Raw genomic sequence first — 15,353 nt, forward strand, 5'->3', positions numbered from 1 at the left:
TGGAAAATTTCCAACTGCCAAAAAAAAGCAAGCAGCATCTCCTTCCACTGACATCACCTGCCAGCAGTAAAAATGTCACTATGTGATAAATGTCAGAATGTAAATCAGGGAGAGGAAAGATTTTACAATGGGCAAGCACTAACTAGATAATTTATACATAATTATTGTAAAACTGAAGCACTTTTTTTATTCCATTATTTTCACTGGAGTTCCTCTTTAAAGGGAACCTAAACTGAGAAGGATAAGGATTTTTTTTTTAAATAATACCAGTTGCCCGGCTCTCCTGCTGATCCTGTGTCTCTAATACTTTTAGCCACAGCCCCTGAACAAGCATGCAGATCAGGTGCTCTGACTAAAGTCTGACTGCATAAGCCACATGCTTGTTTCAGGTAAATGATTTAGCCACGACTGCAGCCAAGAGATCAGCAGGACTGCCAAGCAACTGGTATAGTTTAAATGGAAACAGTCATATCCCTGTCAGTTAAGGTTCTCTAAGTGTGGCCAAAAATCCACACCGATCCAGGCCTTTTCCCAGAGTTTCGGTCTTGTGAAAAGTTATTCCCGACACTGTCATTTCTCTTCAAATGTGCATTTTTTTTCGGGGAGGGGGAAATCTCTACTGCGAAATGAACACAAACCTGAACTGAAAACACGCTTATGAGAATTCTATGTGTAGTAATAATGATATATAGAACTTTCCTAAAGTCTTTACAGTTTAAAGTGGACCTGAACTCTTGCACAGGACAGGAGGAAAACAGAGAGAAATGCACCCTGTATATATTTAGAGAGTTTAGCCTGTCTTATGGTCTCTGATTTGTAAAGCAATCACACCAATGTGGGCAGCGGCAATTGTAAGTTATTGCTGCTCTGTGACCGGGGGAGCCATCGCTGGATCCAGATAGCTGAGCAGGAGGGGGGGTGGTCGAAGCCTCTTTAGGATCTAGAGGCTTCCCCTTCCTGAGGTAGATACCCGCTAGGGGCACTTTCTTTCATTACAGATTTTGTTTAAGAACTTAAAATAGTCGATTTGTCGTTGTGTCTGCTCAATGACAGGGTTTCTGTGTCCCAGAGAGCTAAAATATATGAACCATTGATTTTTTTTTCTCTTATCAGTTTATTTTCCCTTAAGCCTCACTTTAACTGCTAAAAGTAATATATTTCGCTATACAGAGTTTTATTTTATTTGAGTCGGTAAAAAAGACGAGACAAGCCCCACAAGCGTCTCCCGGCTCTTTCGCCTCGGTTTGCGGACTGGGCGGGTTTCACAGACAAAGGTCGCCGCACAGCGGCCACAGTTACCTTTCTTCGCCTTCTTCTGCAGCTTCAGAGTGTCAGACGACTTCTTCTTGATTTCCTGACGGGCCTTTTTATACTCTGCAAGAACAATGGATGAAATCATGGCGGGAAGCGTCCTGCGGGGGGAATAATGCGCTGTGTCTGCGGGAAACGGCACGCCGCATTTATTTCTATTCTGAAGCAGGAATTTAATCGGAATAATAAATATAAAGAGCCTGTTACAGATATTTCAGCAAGGCTCACATTGGTATTATTCTCTAGGAGGCGGCATGCGGCTGTAATGCTGCGATTAGGTGATGAATGTACTTACAGTATAACATAAATGTGCCATTTCAGCACCAAACAATCCCTTGATTAATAACACAGCTCCAGTACTGACTTCATCCCCTCAAGTTATTTGTGAACCTGCCGACTGCCTATTATTACAAACACTTCCCCATAATCAGAAGATTAAACACTATGCACCACTATACACCTGCATCTGCCTGCTGGTCTGACAGCTGCCTCTGCCCCTCCCTCCTACCTGTAACCGCTCCCCCTACATATACATAGCTGCCTCTGACCCTCCCTCCTACCTGTAACCGCTCCCCTACATACACAGCTGCCCCTCCCTCCTACCTATAACCGCTCACATGACATATACAGAGCTGCCTCTGCCCCTCCCTCCTACCTGTAACCACTCCCCCTATATATACATAGCTGCCTCTGCCCCTCCCTCCTACCTGTAACCCCTCTCCCTACATATACACAGTTGCCTCCTCCCCTCCCTCCTACCTGTAACCGCTCCCCTACATACACAGCTGACTCTGCCCCTCCGTGTCCATACACAGGGGCCCTTTCCCCTCCCTCCTACCTACAACCGTTCACATTACAAATAAACACATACACAGCTGCCTCTTCCCCTCCCTCCTACCTGTAACCCCTCCCCCTACATATATACATAGCTGCCTCTGCCCCTCCCTCCTATCTGTAACCTCCCCCCACATATACACAGCATCCTCTGCCCCTCCCTCCTACCTGTAACCTCCCCCCACATATACACAGCATCCTCTGACCCTCCCTCTTACCTGTAACCCCTCCCCCTACATATACACAGCTGCCTCCTCCCCTCCCTCCTACCTGTAACCCCTCCCCTACATACACAGCTGCCTCTGCCCCTGCCTCCTACCTGTTACCACTACCCCTATATATACACAGCTGCCTCTGCCCCTCCCTCCTACCTGTAACCCCTCCCTCTACATATACACAGCTGCCTCCTCCCCTCCCTACTACCTGTAACCGCTCCCCTACATACACAGCTGACTCTGCCCCTCCTACCTATAACCGCTCACATTACATATACACACATACACAGCTGCCTCTGCCCCTCCCTCCTACCTGTAACCCCTCCCCGACATACACAGCTGCCTCTACCCCTCCCTCCTACCTGTAACTCCTCCCCTACATACACAGCTGCCTTTGCCCCTCCCTCCTACCTGTAACCCCTCCCCCCACATACAGTGGTGTGAAAAACTATTTGCCCCCTTCCTGATTTCTTATTCTTTTGCATGTTTGTCACACTTAAATGTTTCTGGTCATCAAAAACCGTTAACTATTAGTCAAAGATAACATAATTGAACACAAAATGCAGTTTTAAATTATGGTTTTTATTATTTAGTGAGGAAAAAAAACTCAAAACCTACATAGCCCTGTGTGAAAAAGTAATTGCCCCCCCCCCCCTGTTAAAAAAATAACTTAACTGTGGTTCATCACACCTGAGTTCAATTTCTGTAGTCACCCCCAGGCCTGATTACTGCCACACCTGTTTCAATCAAGAAATCACTTAAATAGGAGCTATCTGACACAGAAGTAGACCAAAAGCACCTCAAAAGCTAGACATCATGCCAAGATCCAAAGAAATTCAGGAACAAATGATAACAAAAGTACTGTAATTGAGATCTATCAGTCTGGTAAAGGTTATAAAGCCATTTCTAAAGCTTTGGGACTCCAGCGAACCCCAGTGAGAGCCATTATCCACAAATGGCAAAAACATGGAACAGTGATAAACCTTCCCAGGAGTGGCTGGCCGACCAAAATTACCCCAAGAGCGCAGAGAAAACTCATCCGAGAGGCCACAAAAGACCCCAGGACAAAATCTAAAGAACTGCAGGCCTCACTTGCCTCAATTAAGGTCAGTGTTCATGACTCCACCATAAGAAACAGACTGGGCAAACACGGCCTGCATGGCAGATATCCAAGGCGCAAACTACTTTTAAGCAAAAAGAACATTAAGGCTCGTCTCAATTTTGCTAAAAAAACATCTCAATGATTGCCAAGACTTGTGGGAAAATACCTTGTGGACCGCCGAGACAAAAGTTGAACTTTTTGGAAGGTGCGTGTCCTGTTAAATCTGTCGTAGAAGTAACACAGCATTTCAGCAAAAGAACATCATACCAACAGTAAAATATGGTGGTGGTAGTGTGATGGTCTGGGGTTGTTTTGCTGCTTCAGGACCTGGAAGGCTTGCTGTGATAGATGGAACCATGAATTCTACTGTCTACCAAAAAATCCTGAAGGAGAATGTCCGGCCATCTGTTTGTCAACTCAAGCTGAAGCGATCTTGGGTGCTTCAGCAGGACAATGACCCAAAACACACCAGCAAATCCACCTCTGAATGGCTGAAGAAAAACAAAATGAAGACTTTGGAGTGGCCTAGTCAAAGCCCTGACCTGAATCCTATTGAGATGTTGTGGCATGACCTTAAAAAGGTGGTTCATGCTAGAAAACCCTCAAATAAAGCTGAATTACAACAATTCTGCAAAGATGAGTGGGCCAAAATTCCTCCAGAGCGCTGTAAAGGACTCGTTGCAAGTTATCGCAAACGCTTGATTGCAGTTATTGCTGCTAAGGGTGGCCCAACCAGTTATTAGGTTCAGGGGGCAATTTCTTTATCACACAGGGCCATGTAGGTTTTGAGTTTTTTTTTCTCACTAAATAATAAAAACCATCATTTAAAACTGCATTTTGTGTTCAATTATGTTATCTTTGACTAATAGTTAACGGTTTTTGATGAGCAGAAACATTTAAGTGTGACAAACATGCAAAAGAATAAGAAATCAGGAAGGGGGCAAATAGTTTTTCACACCACTGTATATACAGCTTCCTCTGCCCCTCCCTCCTACCTGTAACACCTCCCGTACATACACAGCTGAGTACAAGAAGAACAGGAGCGCACTGCTGGTGCAATAAACTTTTTTACTTTTTAGAGACACACATTAAAATTACACTTACAGTGTGTAGAAATTAAAAAGCGCCTGTTTAGCCTGCCGGTGGTCCTCTCCTCTCACCCGCGCTTGGCCAGAGCGGCTGACTCTGCCTCTCCTTCCTACCTGTAACCCCGTCCTCTACATATAAACAGCATCCTCTGCCCCTCCCTCCTACCTGTAACCCCTCCCCTACATACACAGCTGACTCTGCCCCTCCCTCCTACCTGTAACCGCTCCCCTTACATATACACACATACACAGCTGCCTCTGCCCCTCCCTCCTTCCTGTAACACCTCCCATACATAAACAGCTGACTGCCCCTCCCTCCTACCTGTAACCCCTCCCCTACATACACAGCTGACTCTGCCCCTCCCTCCTACCTGTAACCGCTCCCCTTACATATACACACATACACAGCTGCCTCTGCCCCTCCCTCCTACCTGTAACCGCTCCCCTTACATATACACACATACACAGCTGCATCTGCCCCTCCCTCCTTCCTGTAACACCTCCCATACATAAACAGCTGACTGCCCCTCCCTCCTACCTGTAACCACTCTCCTACATACACAGCTGCCTCTGCCCCTCCCTCCTACCTGTCACCCCTCCCCCTATATACACACACACACAGCTGCCTCTGCCCCTGCCTCCTACCTGTAACCCCTCCCCCTATATATACACACACACACACACACACACACACACACACACACTGTGCAAGACAGGGTTATTCACATATGTACATATTAGAAGTAAGAAGAATTGAATTCCCTGCTAGAGTGGACTGACTGAAAATGGAGTATACAGGTTGCCTCCATGTAGCAAAAACCCCTTTAGGGTCGTTTCGCATGCAGCGTTTTGTCGCTCACTGTCTATTCATGTGAATGGAAGCAATTTTCAAATCATGGTACCAGCTAGTCCTGACTAGGGATGGTCAAGGGGGTGCAAAGCATTTTGAGTTGATGCAAAAATTGTGTATGCAAATGTATGCAGCTTGAAAATCGACCAATCAAATTTTGCCTCAGTGGGATTCGCTTGGTTCATTTTCAAGCTGCACACATTTGCATAATGCTGCATCAACTCAAAATGTTTTGCATCTCATTAAACCATCCCTAGTCCTGACATACGCATAAACGCCCCGCTCAGTCCCGTCCACGACCATCTACATTCAGCGCCTCTGTGTCCCCCTTGGGGACTTAAAACACACAGCAATGATGGGGTACCTATGGCAAACGCTTATCTGCTCGGTAGCACAAAAGTATTTAGCAGCGGCTAAACGAGACGTCCTCTGAACGCCTGTGTGATCCGGCCCTTACTAATACCAACACATTAAAGGTTGAATATGTAAGCAGTGTGTGGTCTTCCTGAAGGCTGCACAGGACAGTCTAAAGCGGTGTACAGACCAATTTTACCACCTTCCATGTAGTATGAGAGCCATAGGGCTCGATTCACAAAGCGGTGCTAACCCAGTTAGAGACTTTAGGCGTGATAACCATTGCACCACGCTGGTGAAAAGCCAGTGTAGACGTGATAAGTTTAGGCGCGATAAGTTTAGATCCCGCACGCAAAGCAGCGCAATTAAACTCTATGCGAAGGGCACCAGACTTTGCTAGCACAAAACTTTATCAGCTGTGCACTGCGGTGCTAACCCAGTTGGTGCTATAGTTATCACGCCTAAACTTATCACGCCTAAACTTATCACGCCTAAACTGAGTTTAGGAGTGATAGAGGGATTTTCACCAGCGTGCTAACTGTTAGAACCGCTTTGTGAATCAGGCCCATAGTCTACACAGTCTATTCTATTGAGCTGAACTCCCCATCAGATAAAAATCTTTGCAAGATGCTGCACACAAAGATACTGTACACATTCAAAAGATCAGTATCTGCAAAAGATCAATTCCTGCAAAATGCATTCATAAGCTGGCCATACACTGGCCCGATTTGCGCCCGTTTCGACAGCAGATTCGATCACTGGGATCGAATCTGCTGCTAATCGTTCACGCTACACGCCGAATTTCGATCCATTTCGTCCGATCCCGTCGATCGTGCTGTGCGGAAAATAACCGTCGATCGCCCGCGGGTAAAGAGCGCATCGCTAGCGGCGTTCGAGTGCCCGACGACCGACGCAATAGAGCCCGCATACATTACCTGCTCCGCCGGCGCGACTCCAGTCTCCCGGTCACCGCTGCTCTGTCTGCGCTCTGGTCTCCAGGTCCGGCATGCCTCACTTCCTCTAGCCCGGCAGGAAGTTTAAACAGTAGAGCGCCCTCTACTGTTTAAACTTCCTGCCGGGCTAGAAGAAGTGAGGCATGCCGGACCTGGAGACCAGAGCGCAGGTGACCGGGAGACTGGAGTCGCGCCGGCGGAGCAGGTAATGTATGCGGGCGGGCGGGGGCAGCAGCACCACCGCAACAGATTGTGAACGGTTTCAGGCTGAAATCGGTGCACAATCTGTTTGCTGTAAAGGTAGCCATACGATCCCTCTCTGATCAGATTCGATCAGAGAGGGATCTATCTGTTGGTCGAATCTGATGGCAAATCGACCAGTGTATGGCCACCTATAGTCTATGATATCTGCAGATCCTCATACACACCTTGTTTAACAAACATTCATCTGCAGATCAGATCCACCAGAATAGATCTTCAGATGATTGTCAGATCTGCAGATATAGACCACGAATGCATTCTGCAGATACTGATCTTTTGAATGTGTGCAGCATCTTTGTGTGCAGCATCTTGCAAAGATTTTTATCTGATGGGGAGTTCAGCTCCATAGAATAGACTGTTTAGAGTAAGGCTCTCATACTACATGGAATGGGGTAAAATTGGTCTGTGATCTTTCAATAATCTTTCAAGTGTGTACACAGCTCAAGGCTCACGAAAACTAGTAGGAAGGAAGGCTTAAAGTGAACCTCCGGACTAAAAATCTACTCAGCAAAACTGAAAATGCTTGGTATTTCTTTAACAGTTTCATAGCATCAGAACTTTGTTTTTCTTACCAAAGCATAATTTTTTGCTGTATTTTTATCTAAGCTCCACCCATCAACAAAAAAAAGCCCGGGCTTTTTTCCCTGATGCTGTGCAGAGCATGATGGGATTTGCCATGTTGTTATTCACGTTGCTTAGCAACTGGGAGGGGTGATCAGGACACAGGACAGTTGGAACTGTGTATCACGCTCCCTGTCACCTCATTACAACCAAAAAGATGGCTGCCATCATGAAATCAAACATTTGCCTGTTCTTTTAAAACAGTGTGGGTAAGAGATTATATTACCTATCTATTTTAATTAACATAACTAATGTAACTTAATGACAGTATGTTTGTTTAGGCTGAAGTTCCTCTTTAAGTTGCCCATCCACACAATTTGCCTATTGGGAAAACTAACTAACCTAGAAGAAAAGCAGTAAGCTTTCGGCTATGAAGGCGCTAGAACAGGCAGCTTATATACACTGGACACTATGCAGCATAAACTGGACCAGATAAACACAGCTGCTGCATTTGATCGATTCATTTCAAAGTTGCATACGTTTAAATACAATTAGCACCAAGAAACAACATGAAACATTAGCATCTCTTTGAATATCGGTACTGCTAACGCACTAGCTCGATTTTGAAAACTGAGTTAGCTCTCCTCCAGGGAGAACACAGCCTCATCTTCAAAATGAAAGCAGCACAAATCTTAATCTTTGCATCACAAGTGGGTACAAACATAGCACATATCCTGCGCTGTGTGCGGGCTCGCATGCGCTGTAAATCCAGCTTGCCGATAGGCAGTTGGATGCCTCTCCTCCCCCTCCCGGCAGAGTTGTGAGCAGGTGATAAGAGTGGGTTAAAAAGACTCACCCAATCGCTAATTCCAGCATTGCGTCTCCATGGCATCACGTGACGCCCTGTAGCCATGGAGATGCAACGCTGGAATCGGCGTCACTTTTATGGACCTACTCTTTTCACCTGCTTGTGACTCTGCACGAAGGGAGGGAGGAGGGGAAGTACCTTAAGAATGTGGCCCGTGGTCCGCAGCACGTGGGCCAGGCCGCGAAAAGTTGGCCCAGGCCTGCACTAACCAAATACAATGACCTTTTTATTTGCTAGGATTGTAGGCCGGGCCAACTTCACAGAGCCCGAGTTTTACTTGACATTTCCTGATCTTGACTGATTATACCTCAGTTGCCTGGGTGTGGTCTGGCCTGGGTGTGGTCCTTACCTTTAGCGTGGTCCTTGTCCAGCTGGTTGGCGACCTTCTTCCACTCCTCAACCTGCTCTTGCAGTGGATTGATCAGGCAGTCAATCAGCGCACTACGATTTGAGATTTTAAACAGGGTTAACCAGATTCAGGAGGTGCATAATATAAGACAAACACAACAGCGAAGAGGTAGGCCTGATTCTTTGTTTTGTGGGGATCCAATAATTGTATAATGGCAGAAACATGCTGGTAATGACCACATTATAGCAAATGATCTTATATTCCTACCTAGAAGAGATCCAAACCATCCATATACTGTCATATATAAAAGATAGATGAGCTCTGAGCTCCTCTAGGGACATGACTATAGACTCTGTAAAGTGCTGCAGAAGATGTTAAAGTGAACCAGAGACGAAGCACCCTCATGTATTTTACCATATATATCAATGGGGACATTAGAGAAAACACCTACCTTGCTCTGTTTCATCCTTCACTACTCAGCCTGCTTATTATCAGCCCTGATAAAATCCCTGACTGAACATTCAGTCTGGCTATGCTCAAAAATCATTATAGCTGAGTCAGTCTTCTCTGATGTCTTTTCAAGCCTAAGCCTGCACCCTTCTGGCTCTGCGATAATGACTCAGCTGTAATGATTCCTGAGCAAAGCCAGACTGAATGCTCAATCAGGGATTTTATCAGGGCTGATAACAAGCAGGCTGAGTAGTGAAGAATGACGCAGAGAAAGGTAGAGGTTTTCTCTAATGTTCCCACTGATATATATGGTAAAATACATGAGGGTGCTTCATCTCTGGTTCACTTTAAATGCATAATAATATGGTAGGACATCACACTAAGACTATGGTAGGGATTAAATTGTGAGCTCCTCTGAAAACAGTCACAGTGACATGACTATGTACTCTGTAAAGTGCTGCAGAAGATGTCATTGCTATATAAATACATAATTATAATAATAATGTAACAGGACATAAGACTATGACTATGGTAGGATTATATTGTGAGCTCCTCTGAGGACAGTCAGTGACATGACTATGTACTCTGTAAAGTGCTGCAGAAGATGTCATTGCTATATAAATACATAATTATAATAATAATGTAACAGGACATAAGACTATGACTATGGTAGGATTATATTGTGAGCTCCTCTGAGGACAGTCAGTGACATGACTATGTACTCAGTAAAGTGCTGCAGATGATGTCAGTGCTATACAAATACACAATAATGTGGTAGGACAGTACACTATGAAGCTCCTCTGAGGACAATGTCCTACCATATTATTATTATGTATTTATATAGCACTGACATCTTCTGCAGCACTTTACAGAGCACATAGTTATGTCACTGACTGTCCTCAGGAGCTCACAATCTAATCCTACCATAGTCTAATGTCCTGCCATATTTTTATTATGTATTTATATAGCACTGCCATTTCTGCAGAACCTTATAAAGTACATAGTGACTGACTGTCTTCACAGCTTGTTTGTCAATCCATGAGCTCCAGGCAGTCAGTGCAGCACAGCAGATGAGTAGGTGTAAATGTGGGTAATGTTTTTATCTTATTTGTATCACGAGGATGAGAAACAGCAGATCGAAGAATCAGCAACTAGAAAACACTTGGCCCGACTGGTGTGTTTTCCAAGCCAGCTCCAATGTGATGAGACAGATATACAAGACAAGATGTGTAACTGAAAACAGAAAACACTTAAAGTGCCTACATAGTAAGAGAGATACGGAGGCTGACATACTTGTTTGTAAACACAAAATAATGCTCATTGACAGAAAGCCAAGTGTAAATAAACTCCATGGTCTAATGCTCTATCATATTATTATTATTATTATTATTATGTGTTTATATAGCATATAACCATCTTCTGCAGCACATTACAGAGCACATAGTCATGTCACTGACTGTCCTCAGAGGAGCTCACACTCTAATACTACCAATAGTGTAATGTCCTCCGATATTATTATTATTTATTTATATAGTACTGACATCTTCTGCAGCACATTACAGAGTACATAGTCATGTCACTGACTGTCCTCAGAGGAGCTCACACTCTAATCCTACCATAGTCTAATGTCCTACCATATTATTATTATTATGTGTTCATATAGCACTGACCTCTTCTGCAGCACTTTACAGCGTACATAGTCATGTCATTAGCTGTGCCTAAAAGGATTGGGTACAGCAATGGATAATACAATTGTGCTGGAAATGCTTGTAAGGGGTATTCCCTACATGCAGGAGTTTTCTCTTTTCTTCAGAGCGGTTAAGATTCTCAAGCTTGCACCCCTGTGGGTTTGCAGAGTTGAGAAGAGTCACCTCTCTTGTGGACTATCTCTTGTGTAGACACCCCCCCCCCCCCCATACAGTTCCCTGGTTTCTAGTGACCCATCTTCACTCCTGTATACAGTTCCCTGGGGTCTAGTGGCCTTCCTCCCTCCTCTATACAGTTTGCTGGTGTCAAGAGACCTCACCTTTAAAGTTCCCTGGTGTCTAATGCCCCCCCCCCCTCCCCTATACAGTTCCCTGGTGTCTAGTGCTTTCCCTCTCACTACCCCACTAGAGTGGGCCAAGCATAATGCAAAGTGGGGAAACCACTTGCGGGCCAAAGTTGATGGCTCTGTGGGCTACATTTGGCCTGTGGGCTGGAGTTTGACATGTATGAAATAAGGGAAGGATTTACAGGTAAGACAGAGTGGGGAGAATTTGGGAAAGCCTAAAAGGGATTTTTCTTTTGAGAAGGAAAATGGGAGGCCCAGAGGTGTTAAACAGTTTAGCAGGGGTGGGGATTAGAGGAAAATGGGAGTGGCATGAGTATAACAGGAACCACATGAAAGCATAGCAGGATTTTCAGTTAGGAGTATGGGACTTACGATCACAGGTAAAGGATTCTGGGATTTTAGGAATTACATGTACCATTTCCATGATGTCAAAGTTGCCGTACCTGGAGAACTGCCGCAGTTTGGACTCTATACTCCGATGTCTCATGCACATCCTGGTCAGAGCTGAACCCACTTCTCTCGTCGCCCCTGAAAGAGAGAAAAACACATTTTAAGTTAAATAGGTTTAAAACTTTTTTTTCTCAACGTACACTTTTCTGAGTCCTGCGGCTCAAAAAGGCCCTGTAGTGACATATAGCAGAATGTATTATTCAGGACACCCAATTTTACATTAAATATCCTGGTTTAGGCATCAGAAACACTTCCTATATTTATTTCCGTTTAACCAATGCCAGCTGACTGGCTGTCCTGCTAAACTCTTTGGCTGCAGTACTGTCTGAATCACACAAGAAACAAGCATGCAGCCAATCTAGTCAGACTTCAGTCAGAGCCCATGATCAGCATGCTTGTTCAGGGTGCAAAGCTAAAAGGATCTGGGCCCATTCCCAGTGGCTATAGATTGCAGAAGTTTTCCACTTGTGATTTTCATCTGAAACCCATGCCCCCCCCCCACACACACACACACACTCTTTTCCCCATTAGCACAATTCGATTCTTGTGGAATTGCAAATGCTCCAGCGGTTTGGTTTTTGTCTCATTCTCAACTGAAAGGGACTTTAGGATCACAGCAAAAATCGCTCAGAAAAACCTAAAGTAAAATGCATTCATTTGCAATTGATAGACCAGTATCTTGGGTTGGGCAGCACAGTGGCATAGTGGTTGAAACTCTCGCCTTGCAGCTCTGGTTCTGCGGTTCAAATCCCAGCCAGGGCACTATCTGCATGGAGTTTGTATGCTCTCCCCGTGTCTGTATGGGTTTCCTTCAGGCACTCCAGTTTCCTCCCACATCCCAATAAAATACAGATAAGTTAATTGGCTTCCCCCTCAATTGGCCCTAGACTAGAATACATACACTACATGATACATACATAGACATAGGACTGTGGTAGAGATTAGATTATGAGCCCCTCTGAGGGGCAGTTAAGTGACAAGACAATATACTGTACTCTGTACAGTGCTGCAGAAGATGTTGGCGCTATATAAATACTAAATAATTACTTATTATTACTAATAATATGAATAGTCTAGGAAAGTGAAAAGCATGAGATTGTTGTGTTTAATTACTGATAGTCACCACTGGGGGGCATTGTGGCATCATCTAGAAGTAAAGAACACAGCAGATCAGCACAAACACACATGATGATGAACTGAGTTTCTCCAGAATTGCTGGAAGACCCGTTTAAATGTCACAACAAATCCAATACATCAGTTTCCATCATTAGGCAGAGCACTGTCAGGGTGAACTGACACAGACCTGTCACTGGCAGAACAATGACAGCCTTGTTTGTAGCTGGATAGGCCAGAACAGCGACATTGGGAAGTTTGGTTGTGACAGATCCCTAAAGGCCATAAAGCCAGGTCGTAACCGCACGTTGCCCAACTGGATTCTGGGAAAAAATATGAACTGGTTCCACCAGTGTATCTTGTGATTTTCCATATCAGATTTGGAACCCCTTACAAAGTGAATTAAAGGACTACTCCAGCGAAAAAAAGCAAGCAGTTAAAATATGACAGGACCGACAGGTTTTGGACTAGTCCATCTCCTCATGGGGGATTCCCAGGGTTTTCTTTGTTTTCAAAAGCATTTCCTTTTTTAACTGCTTACTTACGCACATCAATAGCACATTACAAATGCATGCCAACAATGCGGCTCACTATTTAAAAACAAAATAACTTTAATTTTACCTCTTTTTGTTATAATTAAAAGTTTAACAGAGGCCTTTATTAGCCTACTTCCAAGGCCTGCCAGACCCTAGAAACTGATGTAATTGTTTTATTGCACACATTATTATATTATTAATATTAGCAGCAAGCAAACCAAAGCTTTCATCAGCATTAGGGTGGAGAGATAGGACACTGTGCTGCAAAGAGTTTTCAGAAGCTACATATGCTATCTTCACACTTTTCCCCAGATAGATAATGGGCAGCTAAAAGGGGATAGGGGAACGTGGCAGCTCCTATAGCTATTAGAAACCAGGCAAACTGCAGAAAAAAGTGCCACTTTGTTCCCTTTAAATTCGACATCCTGGGCCCTGTGAACTCCGCCTTCTCCCCCTCCAATGGTGCCCTCCCTACATAAGCCACACCTTCTTGCTAGAGACGATGCCATTGTTGTGTGGCTGTGGGGAGGGCTTAGCGGCACTCGTGAGAAGGAAAATAGAAGTCTTCTTTACACAGGTGCACCTTGCTTTTACAAGACTCCCTTCACATGAAAATTACTCCGCACCTTCCAAGAAGACACGGGCACCCTAAGGTGTCCCCACCAATAAAAAAACTACACTGTATACAGAGTTCCACCCGTCTGACTTTCATTTACATTCTTTTTTTAATCCCTTTTCAGACTGATATTTACTTTGTATGAATTGTGGAATACGTCAATAATACAATACACAAGAATTTGGGTGTTTACACACAAACCGTTCTTGCATTATTACAGTGGCTTGCAAAAGTATTCGGCCCCCTTGAAGTTTTCCACATTTTGTTACATTACTGCCACAAACATGAATCGATTTTATTGGAATTCCACGTGAAAGACCAATACAAAGTGGTGTACATGTGAGAAGTGGAACGAAAAATCATACATGATTCCAAACATTTTTTACAAATAACTGCAAAGTGGGGTGTGCGTAATTATTCGGTCCCCTGAGTCAATACTTTGTAGAACCACCTTTTGCTGCAATTACAGCTGCCAGTCTTTTAGGGTATGTCTCTACCAGCTTTGCACATCTAGAGACTAAAATCCTTGCCCATTCTTCTTTGCAAAACAGCTCCAGCTCAGTCAGATTAGATGGACAGCGTTTGTGAACAGCGGTTTTCAGATCTTGCCACAGATTCTCGATTGGATTTAGATCTGGACTTTGACTGGACCATTCTAACCAGTGCTGGGCCGAAATTACGCATGAGCGTAATTACGCCTCGTAATTCAATGTAAATTTACGCGTAAGCGGTACGCGTAACTTACGGTCTTACGCGTAATTATTTACGCGTAAGACCGTAAGTGGTATCGTAATTACACTGTCTACCGTAATTGCTAGGCATGCGTAATTTTACGAACACTTACGCGTAATTTTACGCGTAATTACTAACGTAAAATCTCCCATTTTCTAAGAGTAGCCAATCAGTCAACATCCTAAGCAACCAATAGTATCTTCTCCCGCCCTTCAGTATAAGCGTACGTTTTGACACATACGAATGATATGTACGCAATAACTGTCACATTGACGGCTATTGCGTACATATCGTCCGCATGCGTCCAGAAATACGCATTAATGGGTATTACGGCACTACGCGTAACATCGTAGTGTGAGCGCCTTCATTACGGTATCCTTACGCGTAATTGCGTAAGTTTACGCGTAATTACAGTGATGTACCGTAGATAATTTCCTACGCCGTAACCGTAATTGCGTAATAGCGTAAAATTACGCGTAATGATCCGTAAGCGTAGATTTTTCCATTACGAGCAGCACTGATTCTAACACATAGATATGTTTTGTTTTAAACCATTCCTTTGTTGCCCTGGCTTTATGTTTAGAGTCATTGTCCTGCTGGAAGGTGAACCTCCGCCCCAGTCTCAAGTCTTTTGCAGTCTCCAAGAGGTTTTCTTCC

At 44.3% G+C, this 15,353-nt stretch overlaps 1 protein-coding gene across 6 annotated transcripts in view; it reads right to left on the reverse strand.

The window, feature by feature from the left end:
- The window catches only part of MTSS1 (MTSS I-BAR domain containing 1), a 209,722-nt gene that overhangs the window by 29,001 nt on the left and 165,368 nt on the right, over nucleotides 1-15,353 (reverse strand). For all 6 annotated transcript variants that reach the window (XM_068238011.1, XM_068238012.1, XM_068238009.1 and 3 more), the window contains 3 exons: nucleotides 11,693-11,777; nucleotides 8,747-8,838; nucleotides 1,300-1,374 (listed from right to left, as the gene is read on the reverse strand). In XM_068238011.1, coding sequence (XP_068094112.1) covers nucleotides 1,300-1,374; nucleotides 8,747-8,838; nucleotides 11,693-11,777 — 252 coding nt within the window. The remainder of the gene's footprint in view (nucleotides 1-1,299; nucleotides 1,375-8,746; nucleotides 8,839-11,692; nucleotides 11,778-15,353) is intronic.

This window comes from Hyperolius riggenbachi, chromosome 5, assembly GCF_040937935.1.
Source record: "Hyperolius riggenbachi isolate aHypRig1 chromosome 5, aHypRig1.pri, whole genome shotgun sequence".
NCBI lineage: Eukaryota > Metazoa > Chordata > Amphibia > Anura > Hyperoliidae > Hyperolius > Hyperolius riggenbachi.